Raw genomic sequence first — 17,271 nt, forward strand, 5'->3', positions numbered from 1 at the left:
GGCAGACCCGGCGGAGGGGATGCCAGAAATAATGCGGATACTTGGGGAGTTTGGGGATTTTTCAGGGTATAAATTGAACATGGGGAAAAGTGAGTTGTTTGTGGTGCATCCAGGGGAGCAGAGTAGAGAAATAGAGGACCTACCGTTGAGGAAGGTAACAAGGGACTTTCGTTACCTGGGGATCCAGATAGCCAAGAATTGGGGCACATTGCATAGGTTAAATTTAACGCGGTTGGTGGAACAAATGGAGGAGGATTTCAAGAGATGGGATATGGTATCCCTGTCACTGGCAGGGAGGGTGCAGGCGGTTAAGATGGTGGTCCTCCCGAGATTCCTCTTTGTGTTTCAGTGCCTTCCGGTGGTGATCACAAAGTCTTTTTTTAAAAGGATTGAAAAGAGCATCATGGGTTTTGTGTGGGCCGGGAAGACCCCGAGAGTGAGGAAGGGATTCTTACAGCGTAGCAGGAATAGGGGGGGGGCTGGCACTACCGAGCCTAAGTGAGTATTATTGGGCCGCTAATATTTCAATGGTGAGTAAGTGGATGGGAGAGGAGGAGGGAGCGGCGTGGAAGAGATTAGAGAGGGCGTCCTGTAGGGGGACTAGCCTACAGGCTATGGTGACAGCCCCATTGCCGTTCTCACCGAGGAACTACACCACAAGCCCGGTGGTGGTGGCTACACTGAAGATTTGGGGACAGTGGAGACGGCATAGGGGAAAGACTGGAGCCTTGGGGGGGGTCCCCGATAAGAAACAACCATAGGTTTGCCCCGGGGGGAATGGATGGGGGATATGGAATGTGGCAAAGAGCAGGAATAACGCAACTGAAAGATCTGTTTGTGAATGGGAAGTTCGCGAGTCTGGGAGCGCTGACCGAGAAATATGGGTTGCCCCAAGGGAATGCATTCAGGTATATGCAACTGAGGGCTTTTGCGAGGCAACAGGTGAGGGAATTCCCGCAGCTCCCGACACAAGAGGTGCAGGACAGAGTGATCTCAAAGACATGGGTGGGGGATGATAAGGTGTCAGATATATACAGGGAACTGAGGGACGAAGGGGAGACTATGGTAGATGAACTAAAGGGGAAATGGGAAGAAGAGCTGGGGGAGGAGATCGAGGAGGGACTATGGGCAGATGCCCTAAGCAGGGTAAACTCGTCGTCCTCGTGTGCCAGGCTAAGCCTGATTCAGTTTAAGGTATTACACAGGGCGCATATGACTGGAGCACGGCTCAGTAAATTTTTTGGGGTGGAGGATAGGTGTGCGAGGTGCTCGAGAAGCCCAGCGAATCATACCCATATGTTTTGGTCATGCCCGGCACTACAGGGGTTTTGGATGGGGGTGACAAAGGTGCTTTCAAAAGTAGTGGGGGTCCGTGTCGAACCAAGCTGGGGGTTGGCTATATTTGGGGTTGCACAAGAGCCGGGAGTGCAGGAGGCGAGAGAGGCTGATGTTTTGGCCTTTGCGTCCCTAGTAGCCCGGCGCAGGATATTGCTAATGTGGAAAGAAGCCAAGCCCCCGGGGGTGGAGACCTGGATAAATGACATGGCAGGGTTTATAAAGCTAGAGCGGATTAAATTCGTTCTAAGGGGGTCGGCTCAAGGGTTCACCAGGCGGTGGCAACCGTTCGTCGAATACCTCGCAGAAAGATAGATGGAATGGAAAAAAGAAGGCAACAGCAGCAGCCCAGGATCGGGAGGGGGGGGGGGGGGGGGGAGGAGGAACCAGAAGGACTCTCAGGGTTGTTAATATATACTGTATAATATGTATAGGTCGTTGCGACAGATAATTATATATTGGACTGTTAAATTACATTTTTGGAGAGTGTTACTTGTGATAAGGCAGTTGCCAATTAGGGTTAGTTTTCATTTTTGTTATTTATTATTTATTCATTTTTTGTTTATAAAATAGGTCATTGTTATTTGTGTTGTTATAATATTGTGTAAAGGATGCACAATGTACTGTGTTGGTTGACCAAAAATTTTCAATAAAATATTTATTTTTAAAAAATGAAACCTTAGAGTGAATGTAGCATAGATTTACAAGAGTGATATCTAAATTTGAATTAGAAGAAGGGGTTACACAAACTAGGGTTGTATTCCCTGGGTTTTGGAAGATTAAGGAGTGATTTTATTGATGTTTTCAAAATATTAAAGGGAATGGATGGGAGATAGAAACTAATTTTGCTGGTCTTGGACTGGAGCTGACTTTTCACAATTGATATTACAAAATACTTCTACATGCAAAGGGTGGTGGAAGTTTGAATCTTTCTCCAACAAATTACATTTAACACTGGATCATTGTTAATTTCAAATCGATAGATATCTTTTAACTAAAGGTATTCGGGGATATGAAACATACATAGATACACAGAAGATAGGAGCAGGAGAAGGCCTTTTGGCCCTTCGAGTCTGCTCCGCCATTTATCACGGTCGTGACTGATCATCCAACTCTATATCCTAATCCTGCTTTCTCCCCATAGCCTTTGATTCCATTCACCCCAAGCAAAAGCAGATATCTGGAATCAGGCACAAATCAACCATGACTCGGTGGAACAAGCTCAAGGGATGAAATGGTCTAATCCTATCCCTATGCTAGAGTTGTTTTGCCTCCACCAGTCATTATTTTCACCTCCCACCAACTGCTGCCTACTAAGAAAGAAGAGGGAAAGAAAACACAAAAATTGGACATACTTAAAAAAACAAAGAACAAAGAAAAGTACAGCATTGGAGGCCCTTCAGCCCTCCAAGCCCGTGCCGACCATACTACCCGTCTAAACTATAAACTAAAATCTTCTACACTTCCGGGATCCAAATCCCTCTATTCTCATCCTATTCATGTATTTGTCAAGATGCCCCTTAAATGTCACTATCGTCCCTGCTTCCTCCACCACATCCGGCAGCGAGTTCCAGGCACCCACTACCCTCTGTAAAAACAACTTGCCTCGTACATCTCCTCTAAACCTTGCCCCTCGCACCTTAAACCTATGCCCCCTAGTAATTGACCCCTCTAATCTGGGAAAAAGTCTCTGACTATCCACCCTGTCTATGCCCCTCATAATTTTGTAGACCTCTATCAGGTCTCCCCTCAACCTCCGTCGTTCCAGTGAGAACAAACCGAGTTTATTCAACCTCTCTTCATAGCTAATGCCCTGCATACCAGGCAACATCCTGGTAAATCTCTTCTCACCCTCTCTAAAGCCTCCACATCCTTCTGGTAGTGTGGCGACCAGAATTGAACACTATACTCCAAGTGTGGCCTAACTAAGGTTCTATACAGCTGCAACATGACATGCCAATTTTTATACTCAATGCCCCGGCCGCCTTGACTACCTTCTCCACCTGTGTTGCCCCTTTCAGTGACCTGTGGACCTGTACACCTAGATCTCTCTGACTGTCAATACTCTTGAGGGTTCCTACCATTCACTGTATATTCCCTACCTGCATTAGACCTTCGAAAATGCATTACCTCACATTTGTCCAGATTAAACTCCATCTGCCATCTCTCCGCCCAAGTCTCCAAACTATCTAAATCCTACTGTATCCTCTGACAGTCCTCATCGCTATCCGCAATTCCACCAACCTTTGTTATGTCTGCAAACTTACTAATCAGACCAGTTACATTTTCCTCCAAATCATTTATATATACTACGAACAGCAAAGGTCCCAGCACTGATCCCTGCGGAAGACCACTAGTTACAGCCCTCCAATCAGAAAAGCATCCTTCCATCGCTACTCTCTGCCTTCTATGACCTAGCCAGTTCTGTATCCACCTTGCCAGCTCACCCCTGATCCCATGTGACTTCACCTTTTGTACCAGTCTGCCATGAGGGACCTGGTCAAAGCAAGAAAAAAAGAGAAATAAAACAATGCAGATAAACAATCAAAATCAGAAAGGCAGAGATCATTTTCCAGGAACCCAAAAACATCAGACACCTAAAAATCAGAAGGAAGCCATTGAACAATTATAGATGAATAGTGAATTAGTTGGGTGGAAAGCACGTGATTAGCTTTGGCTGAGAAGGAAGAGCCAATAGTGGGGAAACCCTTCTGTACTTCTAAACTTCTCTATTATAATGCAGCAGCCTGATGGTTATGGTGCTCGATTAACAGTGCCATGGATATCCATTAATGTATATATGTATTTATAATAAATAAAGTGGTTTTATAAATATTAAGTCCCTTATTTGGATATGACCAGTTTGGCGCAATCTTGCTTGTAGCTTGGCACGTTTACCACTTTGAGCTCTTAACTCTAGGTTCCCAACCCTTTTACGAGTACATCGTATAGCACCCTGAGAAAGTTGCTTTGTCCTGGCTTTCCAAAGTAGCAGATTCATTGGTAGGAATTTGTGTTTCCCTAAAAATGTTTCAATAGCATCTTTTTATTTTTTTCCTCAGGCTTTGCTAAGCAACCCAAAAATCGATGTGACAGATGGAAAATATGCCTTTAAACCCAAGTACAATTTGAGAGATAAAAAGGCTCTTCTGAGGCTTTTGGACAAGCATGATCAGCGAGGTTTGGGAGGAATCCTCTTAGACGATATAGAGGAAGGACTACCAAATGCACAGAAAGCGATAAAGGTATCGTTATAAACATTGCCTCCATACCAAATCAACTCCCCCGCACCCCCAGACTGTGAACGTTCCCTCTGCCATCCAACACCCTGAGATGAACCCACCTGTGGACACTACTAACCCTGCCTTTAGGTTTCTCATTTTCCTCCCCGGTCTAACTGTCCTTGTGTCCCTACCGCCACACCCAGGGTGCCAGGTCCTTTCCCCTTCCGTGCTCCCAACTGCATTCTCTGCCCTCCCTTGGATTCCTCTTCCACTCTTCTATGCCCCAACCCGATGCCCCCCCCCCCCCCCCCCTCCTCTGATCCCTAACATATTCCAGTCCCGCAAGCACGCAATCTCTTGCTCCCTTCCCATGAGTTCAACAAGTAAAACTGCTGACCTCCGACACAACTGCACAAAACTGAATTGTGCGTGGCACCTTAATGTGAACTGGATGCCACTAGACTCTTGTATGCCACTGACTTTATCTTGAAGGTAAGATGTAATTTTTAAAAAGTTTTATGCCAATGAGTATTCATGGCATACAAATATAATAACCCAGCACAGGACAGCACGTGCCCCGGCAGTGACATAAGCAGATCGCTGACTTATTCTCTGCATCTGAACTCACTGTTGGGAAATCAAAATTTTGTATCCTGCCTAATTCAGCAAGCCACATTTTCTATTCTTGTAGGCTCCATAAAATTTCAACCCCAAAATTCAGAAATGAATAGAAGTAATACATTCCAGAGTAGGACTTTGTAAAGAAAGAAAAAAAAGAGAGTACAAGTTTAATTTTATTTCCCATCCTAATCTCTCTGTCCTCCACCTTCAACCTGTTCTAATGGGTGTGAGGATTAGCATATTTTTATTAGGTACTTGACGGTCTTCCAACTACAACATTGGGTTCAACAATTTCAGGTCATTACCACTGTCCCATTTGTTTTTGTCATTTTATGTTTGAACGGCAATTGTTGGTAATGATTCTGCCTTGTCATTCACACCTCCGGATACACACAATTTGTCTGTTTATGTGTACAGTCACCATCTCCTTTTCCCTTGTAGGCATCATCCCTTTTGTCGGTTCATTTTTGCCTCCATCCACCCTGTCACAGACCTTCGCTTTCTGTCTCCTTTGTACATGCATAAAACCTTGAAGTCTGCTGATCTGTAGAATCAACCTCTGGTAATGTTCTGCTGCAATTGAAAATGGAACTGGAGTCTACCACTTCAAGATCCATTTCAGCAGCTCCTCTAGATAGTTCAATATCATCTATACAACCAGCACTGCAAGAAGAATTGAAGCAAACATAGGCCCTATTAACATCTATGTTTTCAACATATTTTGTGCTATGAAAAGGTATTGTGATAATGAAAAATGAATGAAATTTGGGTTTATGTACCTTCCTAGGTGTTGGGGGACCAAATTATTTTTGTGACGCGACCAGATAAGAAGAAGATCCTCTTCTATAATGACAAAAGCTGCCAGTTCACCATGGATGAAGGTAAGAAGAACTTTTCATAAGAACTAGCAGCAGGCGTAGGCAATTCAGCCCCTCGAGCTTGTTCTGCCATGCAATACAATCATGGCTGATCTCATCTGGGTCTCATCTCCACTTTCCTGCCTGCTCCCCATAACCCTTCATCCTGCTATTAAAAACCTATCTATCTCCTCAAATGTGTTTAGTGTTCTGCTGAGCATGATACTCTGGGGTAGAGAATTTCACAGATTCACAACCCTTTGAGTGAAGTAATTCCTCCTCATTTCTCTGTTAAATCTACCACACCTTCACCTAAAACTATGGCCTCTCATTCTAGAATATCCAACTCGGGGAAACATTTTCTCTACCTCTACCCTGTCGACGTCCTTTAGCATGTTATATAACTTTTTTGTAAAGTAGTTTTATTCTCCATTTTCACATTTTCTTCAGAATTTACACCCCACCAACAAACAGTAAACGGATGAGAAACCTTATTAACAACAACGATCCCATCCTCCCACCACCCCCCAAACAATGGCCCACCTGACCATATAAGCAGCAAATAAAACAAAACCTCCCAAGGAGGAAAAAAGGAATCCGGAATCGTCTCTGGTCACCATTGATATATATAGTCCACGTCCCCCAACCCCCCTCCCTAATGTTCAACGCCATCCAATCCCCGAAAGAGCATCATGAATGACACCCATAAGGTGTAGACACCCCCAACCCCCCTCCCAGACTCCTCCCTCCACTTCCTCTAGTAAACTCCCCCCCCCCCCCCCCCCCCCCCCCCACCACCACCACCACACAACTTTTCACCCCGGCTAGACTCACCGAAACCTGTTCTACCAGGCGCCGATGGCTGCAGCCCCTCCCCCATCTCACTCTCGTTCACTGGCCGGCTTAAACCGGCCAGCGTGGAGGCCCCCGCCCGGGTCTCCTTCCCCCTTGCCCGGTCCCAAGAAAACCAAGAAACCCCCTTTTGCAGACAACCCCAGCAGACACACCCAAGCTCCAATGAACCATCATTGCAAATGAAAGTCCCAACTCTTCCCTGATCCAAATATACAGCGTCGACTCATTTAGTACATACACCAACACGCAGTGAAAAAATAAAGTCACATGCGGCTACATCGGTATACGACCTGCTCTCAGTCCATTTCTCAATTCTGCCACAGTCCTTCTGCTCTTGCAAACTCCTCTAACGCTTCTGCTGTCCCAAAATAAAAGTCCTTGGATTTGTAGGTCACCCTCAACTTAGCTGGATGTACTATGCCACACTGCACCTTGCTGATGTACAGTGCCTTCTTCACCCGGCTGACAGCAACCCGCCTCCTCGCTAGCTCCACCGTAAAGTCCTGGTATATGCCTATGCCAGCTCCAGCCCACTGCACCATCCGTTTCTGCTTTGCCCTTCACGCTGTACCTACGGAAAAACACAGTTACTACTCTTGGCGGCTCACTTGTCTTTGGTGTAGGCCTCCAAGACCAATGAGCCCAATCCAGTTCGTATCAAGAGGGATCGTCCCCCTCCCCCAATAGCTCCACCAACATTGTGTCAAAATACTCCGTCGGCCTCGGGCCTTCCACCCCTTCGGGCAGACCCACGATCCTCAGATTCTGCTGCCTGGATCTGTTTTCCAGGTCCTCCATTTTGGCTCGCAGACCCTTGTTGATCTCTGTCACCTTCCTCACCTCCTTCCCCATCGAGGTGAGTTGATCACTGAGCTGTGATAATACCTCTTGAAAATGAAAATGAAATGAAAATCGCTTATTGTCACAAGTAGGCTTCAATGAAGTTACTGTGAAAAGCCCCTAGTCGCCACATTCCGGCGCCTGTTCGGGGAGGCTGGTATGAGAATTGAACCGTGCTGCTGGCCTGCTTGGTCTGCTTTAAAAGCCAGTGATTTAGCCCAGTGTGCGAAACAGCCCCTAACAGCCTCATCCACTTCCTCAGTGTCTCACCTGGCTCCTGCACCTCCGCCGCTGTGCTTGATACCGCTGCCCTCACAGGGGCAATCGCCGCCTCCACCAGCACTTTCAATACCGCCCCCATCTCCTCCTTCATCGCTTCCATGTGCTTTGTGAACTGTTTTTCAAGTTCCACAGCCATCACCTTGGTCATTTCTTCTGCTGTGAGCAATGCGGCCTCCCCTAGTGCCCCAGCCTCCGCTTTCCTTACAGTTCCTGTGCTGACTTTTCCACTCACCGGCGGACTTTCATTAACCCCCTTTTCACAACCGTTTTTTCCCAAACTTGGACATTTCTCCTCCCTGTGCCTTCTTACAGCCTTTTCAGCCTCCGTTGCCCCTGGGATTGGGCGTTAAAACCCCAAAATTTCTATTCCCGAGCGGGAGCCCTCCAATGTGCAGCTGCCTCCCCCCACCGTCACCGGAAGTCCCCAGCATGTTATATAACTCAATTAGATCTCTCATTCTTCTAAACTCGAGCGAGTATAGGCCTAAAGTACTCAATCTCTCTTCATATGATGAGTACTTCATTCATGGAATAATTATAATTAACCTTACCTGAACTGCCTCTAATTCATTTACATCCTTCCTCAAATAAAGGGACCAAAACTGCTCAGTACTCCGGATGCAGTTTCACCAACACCCTATACAGTTCCAACAGCACCTCTGCTTTTATATTCTGTTCCATTAGTAATGAATGCCCAAATTCCATTTGTCTTCCTTATTACCTGCTGCATCTGCATACTAACTTTCTGCAATTCATATACGAGGACACCCAGATTCCTCTGCAGCGAAGCATTTTGAGGTTTCTCTCCATTTAGATAAGTTGCCATTTTATTCCTCTGACCAAGATGGATAACCTAACACTTATCCATGTTAAATTCCTTCTGTGAAATTTTGGCCCACTCACTTAACTTCTCCATATCCATTTGTAAATTTCTGATTTCCTCATTGCAACTTGCATATTATCCTTTTGTGCAGCACCTTATTAAGTGTCTTCTGGAAACCCAGATACACGACATCTACAATTTTTCACTTTACTTATTACATCTTTGAAGAACTCCCAACAAATTCGTACCCTTCTTAAAACCATGCTGACTCTGATGGATTGCATATTGACTTTCCAAATGTCCAGTTACTGCCTCCTTAATAATGGATTCAGTTGTTTAGTCAGCTTCATTCCAGTTCGCCGTACAAAATACTTTTAATTTGGTATTAATGGCTAAATTACTTCAGGTGAGTGATTGGTTGTTGGAATATTAGAAGATTCCTTGAATCCAAATGTACCAGGAGGATGATGAAGATGGCTGATGTGGGAATTCAAAATATCACTCTGGTTGTACCAGGCACTTCTTTTCTGTGATTAGTGCTAAAGGACATTAATAAACCAGAGGAAAGGCACTGATGGGGCAGTATTTTGGCTCAGGTTTTACTGCATCAACAGGATTACCAAAATGCACTGTAAAGCTTGCAACTTAGCATACCTCTTATGCCATTGATGACTTGCCCCATATTTTGCTGGGTTCCTAATTAGAATGTATCACAGCAATTGTAGTAGTAAATCAGAAACTAGGCACCGATCTAAGAACTGAAAATACAATACATTTATCATCTGGAACCGTGGGTGAGTTGAAGTGAATACTTGCGTAACTTCTTAATTTACAATCAAGCTTTTTATTAAACACTGTCCTGATAAATTACACACAGACTCAAGATGAAGAAAAATAATTGACTTGGCTACTTAATTTTTAAATAAATGAATGAGTAAAGGTTATTTTGTGATTTGAGGCAGTTGACATATTCGAAGGTTGTCATTGTCACATTATAGCAATGAGCTTTTAAATAAAGAATAACGAATATTGGGAATGCAGTTTGATTTTGGCTCTCCATTTTCCATAAAAGTAAAGATCAACTCCCTTTTTGAAAGTCGTTATTGAAACTGCTTTCAGGCACTGCATTTCAGATCACAACAATTCACCACCTAAAATATAATTCTCATCTCCCATTTATCTTCAATCCATGTCTTCGGTCGCTGATCGTTCAGTTATCAATCCTCCTGCTAGTGGAAATAGTTTCTCTCAATCTAGTCTATCAAAACCTCTCATAATTTTGAACATTTTGGTTAAATTTCCCATAACCTTCTCTATTTTAAGGAGAATAGTTAGCGTTCTGTCCAGTTGCGACTGAATCCAGAAGGATGTGCACTAACCTGGATATAGAACAGCAACCTGAGAAGAACTTGGAAATTTTGTGGAGGGATGGGATAAGATGCATAACTTGGGAAAGAAAAGTGAGGTCCTGCTAAGGGAATATCAGAAGTTAGGAACCAAATTTAAAGAACACAACTTCATGGCTGGTACTCTCAGGCTTACGACCCAATCTGTATACTAATTGGCATCCGGACAGGCAAATCATTCCTGTTGACCATTCAACATTCCTTCCTAGCTCCTATGTTAGCTGATAGCCATTTCTCCACCCCCTCCTTCAAATCTGCCATTCTCATTCCCTCTTCAAAAAAATTTAACACTCCTGTCCTGTAAGCAACTGCCTCACCTCCAAACTCCCTTTCTTCTCTAAAGTCCTCAAAAATGTTGCCTCCCAAATGCTTGTCTATCTTGGAATTTCATGTTTAAATACTCCCAAATCAGGTTTTGTTCCCCACCGTAGATACAAAATAGATTTACCAAAGTCACAAATGACATCCTATATGATTGGCAATGATAAATTATCCCTCTCCTTGTCTTAATCTGTCTGCAACCTTTGACACAATTGGCTATGAAGTGGACCTATACCACTACACCATCTAGCTGGGACTGCATTCACTAGGTTCCGTTCTTATCTATTCAGTTACAGCCAAAAAATTGCATGCAGTGGCTTATTTACCTGCCCCCACACCTTTATCTCAGATGTGTATCTTCCCTTCCTGATTCTTACTACACCCTGCCCCTTGGCGACATCATTCAAAACATAGGGTTGGATTCAATGGCTGCAGTGATTAGCCCAAACACCAGCTAAAGAGCAGGTGGCAACCAGCCACAGACGTTCCTAGTTGTTCCAACACAATCAAAAACCCGTCAGGCACCTGCTTCATCAATGCAGGAAGATGTCCTGCCTCCGAGAGCCACTGGCCAATCAGAAACTACTAGGACCGATGGCTGCTGCTGGTACTGCACAGGCCAGGGACCAGGAACAGGTCTGAAGGCCCCAGAACACAGGTAAATGGGATCAGCTTGCTGGGCAAGTAAAGCAGACCCTGACAAGGGGTGGTCTTTCTATGAAAGAAGCCCTTGACACCTACATACCCCTCCATTAGCCACCGGAGTCCTGAGCAGGATGGACCCTCGCTCTGGGATATATCACATTAAATGCTACCCATGGCATTAGTTTCCGCATCCGAGTTGAAGACATCCATCTCTACCTCGCCTCCACCTCTCATGAACCCTCCACTGTCTTTAAGCTGTCAGACATTCACTACTGGATCAGCAGAAATTTACTCCAAATATTGGGAAGATAAAAGCCATTGCCTTCAGCCCCGATGTGAAATTTGTTCTCTTACCGCTGACTCCATCTCTCTCCCTGACGACTGTCGGCGGTTGGACATGATACTTCAGAACATTGGTGGTATATTTGACCCTGGAGTTAGCCTCTGACCCATATCTGTGCCATTTCTAAAACCACCTATTTCTACCTCCTTAATATTGACCAACTCCTCTTTGCCTCCCCTTACCTACTATTCAAACTTCCATCCATGTCTTTGTTACCTCTCGACTTGTCTATTCCAGTGCACACTTGACCATCCTCTCCACGTCTTACCCCCTTGAGGTAAACTTGAGGTAATTCAAAACCCTGCCCTTACACAAAGTCCTTCTTACCCAGCCCCCCCTGTGCTCCCTAATTAAATATGTTGAGCGGCGTCTTGATTTTTAAATTCTCATTTTAAAAATTATTCCAGGGCCTCACTACTCCCTACTTCTTTGATCTCTAGAAGGTTTGAATCTCTGCAAAATCTTTGTGCTCCACCAATTCCGGCCTCCTATGTCATTCCAATTTTAATTACTCCACCACTGGTAGCCATACCTTCAAATATCAGTGCTCTTGAGCTCTGGAGATTCCTCCCTAAACCTCTCCACCTACCTACATCACTTTCTCTTTTGTGATTCCTTTTGAGACTTACCGCATTGACCAAGCTTTTGATCATCTGACCTTCTGTAGCTTAGTGTCAAATTTTGTTAACACTTGTCAAGAACTTTAACACATTTTAATCTCTAAAAGTGCTACGTAAATGCACTTGTTTGGAACTATCTCTTTAGAAATGCAAACAGTATGTGAACACATGGCAGGATATTTACATTCAGCAAAAAGATGTTTCCTCAACACTGATAATTCTGGACAGAATCGATGTTCAAACTAGGAAGTCATCAACATAGGGGAAATCCCCAAAGAGACAACAAGAAATTAGATCTCTTATCATTCTTTGACCTTTCACTGTAAGGTTCTGATTAATGGAGCTCAGCTCATACAAGTTGATACCTTCCACTATCATAGGGCATTCATCCCATAAGATGCAGAGCACCCAAAAATTCTGGTTAGACTTAACGAGGCCCATCATGTTGTTGGCCACAGCATCTCGATTACAATGTAAATTTGTCTTCCGAAAGTCCTTGTGTGGCCGGTGACTATGTATGGCTGTGAAAGCTGGATCATCAAGAAGAGTGACGAGGCTCCGATAAGAGCATTTGAAATGTAAGGACACAGGTGGCTATTACGTGTGCCATGGATGGCCAAGTGGACAAATGAGTGGGTGCTCGAGTAAACTGGTGTTGAGAGGAATTTGTTTGAGGCAGTGACACAGAAACGGGGACTCAAAGCTTCATCAGCGAAAGCCCCAGGAATAGCCATCGCAAAAGATTACCCGAGTCAGGGGCTTGGTGACCAGTTAAGCTTCCTTTGAGAATACCTTGGCCAGCTGTTCTACTTAGGGTGACGTTTGAGTTCTATTCGTGAATTGAGAAACACAGTTATCACTTATTGAGTTACTTATTGAATATCAGTCTGTGTGACAATGATTAACTGCATAAGAGTCTCTGTGACACATTTGATCCGAATATAGTAAACTTGATTCAAAAATATCTTTGTAAGTAGTTTGGTGAGGCGTCAGTTGTGACCCTCATCCAGGAGGGGCAACAATGTTACTCTGGTAACAATCCAGGGATTATTACCTTTTTGATAATGTGTTTTCATTTAGACAGACTAATTCCAAGCATAAATTATATCCACAGTTTTGTTTAAAAACTACTAATTATAACAATGAAGTCTTTATTCTGATGCAGAATTTCAAAAACTTTGGAGAAGTATTCCAGTGGATTCTATGGATGAAGAGAAGATTGAGGAGTATTTGAAAAAACAGGGGATTTCTTCAATGCAGGAGACTGGACCAAAGAAGGTGGTAAGTACATTTCCATTTAAACCTTCCCACTACTGAATGACCTCAACTGACCCCTCTGTCCCCAGAGCCTCTCTGTTTCTGAACACTTTGGAATTGAAATTAGAAATATTATTTTATAATAAATCATTTACAAGGACAGGTTTCATTGTGTGTCCGTAATGAGTGACCAAGTTCACCGTCTATAACCATGTTGCCTGTGCTGCTTTGTTAAATATATTGGTGTTTGTCATGCTTGCTCACTACTTGTCTGTACTCAGAAATGTAGAGCTATCTGTGTTCCCTAGCCTTAAATAGCCATTATTAATCTCTTAAGGTGACAAATGCTCTCTTCAGCTGTTTGCTAACAGGAAAAGAAATCCAGTTTGTCAGACATAATTTCTAAAATATGTGTATTTATCTGTAGGCATGTGTTCAGAAGAGGAAAAAGCCTGCTTCCCAGAGAAGGAAGTTCAAGACACATAATGACCATCTTGCAGGAATACTTGAGGACTATACTGAAGGAGTATCTGGCAAAGAGTAACCATGCTGAACCTGGAAGTAGAAAGATAATTGATTAATTATTGGAGGTTGACTAAGTCAGCAAATCATGCTGCGATTGGTACACAGCACTGGAATACTGAGCACAACCTTTCTAACTATTTCCTTTAATTCAGTTACTTAAATCTAATCCGTTCATATAGTGGCTAATTAGAGAATTGTGCAGAACCAGAATTACAAATTCGGTAATCGGAATGAGGCAACGTAGTGTGTTTGTTTTGGTAGATATTTGCTCAGTAAAATGTGATTTCTGCTTTATAGATTCACAACTCTCTTTTTAGAAATCTAAAGAACTCTCTTTTTTTGAAATCTAAAGTGGTTTCAGGACTATTGTACAATAAAAAGTGAACAGAATCCATGAGAATTGCTTAATCTTTGATACCCTATTTTCACCAGCATATCTTGGAGTCAGCCAGTGCCTCATGCAGCACTACAGTGTGGTCAAGAAATTCTCCTCCCACTCCCCTCTGTAACTTTGCAGGAATTCAACAGACCCCTGTTTTTACATTTCGGTGGTGAAGCAGGAGTGTTTCTCAGGAGTCCCCAACCTAAAAACATATGGATCCTTCTTTGGTTGATGGATAAATGCTCTTCCACAATATTGTCAAACTTTAGAAAGCAAGTATTTGAACTCCGCCAAAATTAAACATCGTCCCCTCAGTTTGACAACATACTATTTTCCAAACCTTACCCCTCACCTCTCCCACTCAAGCAAATTTTACACTTTTAAAAATGCATCTTTTTATTTTGTGAATTAAAATCAACATTATTCAACACTAATACATTCGGTCAGGGATTTCCTAATTGTGGCCAATGAGCTCCGGAATATTGGTCCTATTTCTCTTCTATTTCTTACTTATTGGCTCGTCCTGGTAAAATTTTATGGACCTGAAGGTTTGGAAAGGGCTGTTTATTTTTGGCTATTTTGCCTCACTGATGGTGAAATCCCAAATCAGAACAGCAGGATGTGTTGGTATCAGTACTCATTTGCAAATTATTTGGAAAATTAATTTTAATTGATAAAAATGAATTTAAATTTCATGTGGTTGACTTCTGAGCCCATACAGATCATGGACTTCTGTTTGGGCTTATTGTCATCAAGTGCTGTTTCCTTAATTGTCATTCTTCTTTCTTCGTACCTAGCAGGAGGCTGCTGGAGCGCAAGATGAGATAAATTGCCTCGCCTCTCTCAGCACCCCCTCACACTAATGCATGTGGGCCCTAGCATCACATAGGACTTCCAGTGACGGTGATGTGCGAGAGAACGCACATCAGGTGGCTCTTCTCCAGACCAGAACCAAATAGGCACTTTTAGGCAACTTTTGCCTGAAACTTCAATGGTAAATTAACCTCAACAGTGAGAAGAAAGGATCAACACCAAAATGTTCGCAAGATCGAAGGGACAGCAGAAGCGGTGGAAAGAGCCACAAGCAGCAGGCGGACGAGCCGGCAGACCCACGAGGCGAGAGGGTCCTGGCCACCCAAGAGAGAGGGAGACGACCCAAGCCTCCTCCACCCACCACCTGGAAATAGATAGAAGACTTTCCTCATGAAGGAGCTGACCGCCATGAAAGAGGCGATCAGGATCGAAATCCAGGTGGCGGTGGTCAGCACAGTCACATCGGGTTGGGGAAGAAGGTGCAAGCACAGGAAAGGACAATCCCCGACCTAGAGAAAACCTCAACGAACCAGAGCAACAGGATTGTTGCGCTGGAATCAGAAGTTAAAAGGTTGGTGGCGGCCCAAGGGGAAAGTCGAGGATAAAGAAAACCGGTCCCGACGAAGGAACATTCAGATTGCGGGCCTGCCAGAAGATATCAAGGGCAGAGGCCCAATGGGCTACGTCACCCAAATACTGGGCAACCTAGTCGGGAGAGACAGCTTCACCAACCCCCAGAGCTCGACGGAGCACACGGGTCGCTCAGACCGAAACCCAAGGCGGGAGAGCAGTCATTGCAAAGCTGCCTGATACCAGGATTGTGAGGGGATCCTCAGGTGGCCAAGCAGACTAAAGTGAGTACTTGGGAAGGGCACAAAATCCAAATTTACCAAGACTTGGGGCAGACCTGGGAAAACGCAGGACTGAGTTTAATCAGGCAAAGTCGGCCTGTACAACAACGGGGTGCAATTTGGTATGCTATTCGCAGCCAGGCCCTGGGTCAGGTACCAGGCCAAGAGCAGTATTTCAGCACCCCGGCGGAGGCAAACAAATTCATATGGAACAACGGCCTGGACAAGGGGCAGACGAGGCAAAGATGAAAGCGGATAAGAGGAGGATCACTCCAGAAATAAAGACTTATTGGACAGTTAATATGTTTGCGCGGGACTGTGCTGCCTCGCTCTGCTCAAAAAGACTGAATCACAGGGAAGAGCGAGGACAGGGGAATGCAGGCGAGGGAGTAGTCCATTGCAATCACTATCAAAGGTGAAAAATACATAGTCAAGAAACTAGCAGTGTCAGATTTAAATGAGCTTTGCACAAACCACATTTCCAATTATTTGTTCAAACCTCTTCTAATATGAAAACCACCCAGCAGAAATATGATTAATACTACATTTTCATTCCTCGAAAAATAATGGATTAGATAATGTGAGTAAATATGAGCATTAATCTACAATGTGAGTAAATATGAGCATTAATCTACAATAAGAAATAAGATTCAAAATAAAAATAGAAAATCCTAGAAATACAGCAGCATCTGCCAAGAGATGAGCAGTTAATGACCTTTCATCAAAACTGAAAAAAGTTGGAGATATAACTGGTTTAAGGAAGGGAAAAGGGGTGGGGAGAAGAAAGAATAAGGGGAAAGACCTGTGATGGGATGGGAGAGATTAAATGACCGAAAAGAATGATCGTGCAAGGTAAAATGAATAGTATTTAAGAAACAGAAGGGGGTGTAAATTGCAAGACCAGAATCATTATCAGAACTGATGTCCAAAGAAAAAAGCAGTGAATATAATCTAAAATTATTAAACTCAATATTTAAAAGGTTGAAACATGCCCTGATCGAAAATTGAGGTATTTCAAAAGGTTATGGTGAACAAAGAGGTTACCAGGATACAGCTTGAGATAAAAACAGATAAAGTCAAGGTACTAGAAAGGCTGGCTATACTTAAGATTAATCAGCCGGTCCGGATGGGATGCATCTTAGGTTTCTGAGGGAAGTAAGAGTAGAAATTGTAGAGGTACTGGCCATAATCTCTCAATCGTCCTTGTATACAGAAGTGGTACCAGAGGACAAAAAGATGTCAAATATTAAACCTTTGTTCAAAAAAAGGAT

At 43.7% G+C, this 17,271-nt stretch overlaps 1 protein-coding gene across 2 annotated transcripts in view; it reads left to right on the top strand.

Annotated features, from left to right (window-relative positions):
- Positions 1 to 14,344, top strand: part of gtf2e2 (general transcription factor IIE, polypeptide 2, beta) — a 74,342-nt gene extending 59,998 nt beyond the window's left edge. For both annotated transcript variants that reach the window (XM_072495747.1, XM_072495744.1), the window contains exons 5-8: positions 4,398 to 4,580; positions 5,968 to 6,061; positions 13,338 to 13,453; positions 13,857 to 14,344. In XM_072495747.1, coding sequence (XP_072351848.1) covers positions 4,398 to 4,580; positions 5,968 to 6,061; positions 13,338 to 13,453; positions 13,857 to 13,973 — 510 coding nt within the window. In that variant the 3' untranslated portion in view covers positions 13,974 to 14,344. The remainder of the gene's footprint in view (positions 1 to 4,397; positions 4,581 to 5,967; positions 6,062 to 13,337; positions 13,454 to 13,856) is intronic.
- The last annotated feature ends 2,927 nt before the right edge of the window (positions 14,345 to 17,271 follow it).

The sequence above is a fragment of the Scyliorhinus torazame genome, chromosome 3 (genome assembly GCF_047496885.1).
Source record: "Scyliorhinus torazame isolate Kashiwa2021f chromosome 3, sScyTor2.1, whole genome shotgun sequence".
NCBI classification, from domain to species: Eukaryota; Metazoa; Chordata; class Chondrichthyes; order Carcharhiniformes; family Scyliorhinidae; genus Scyliorhinus; species Scyliorhinus torazame.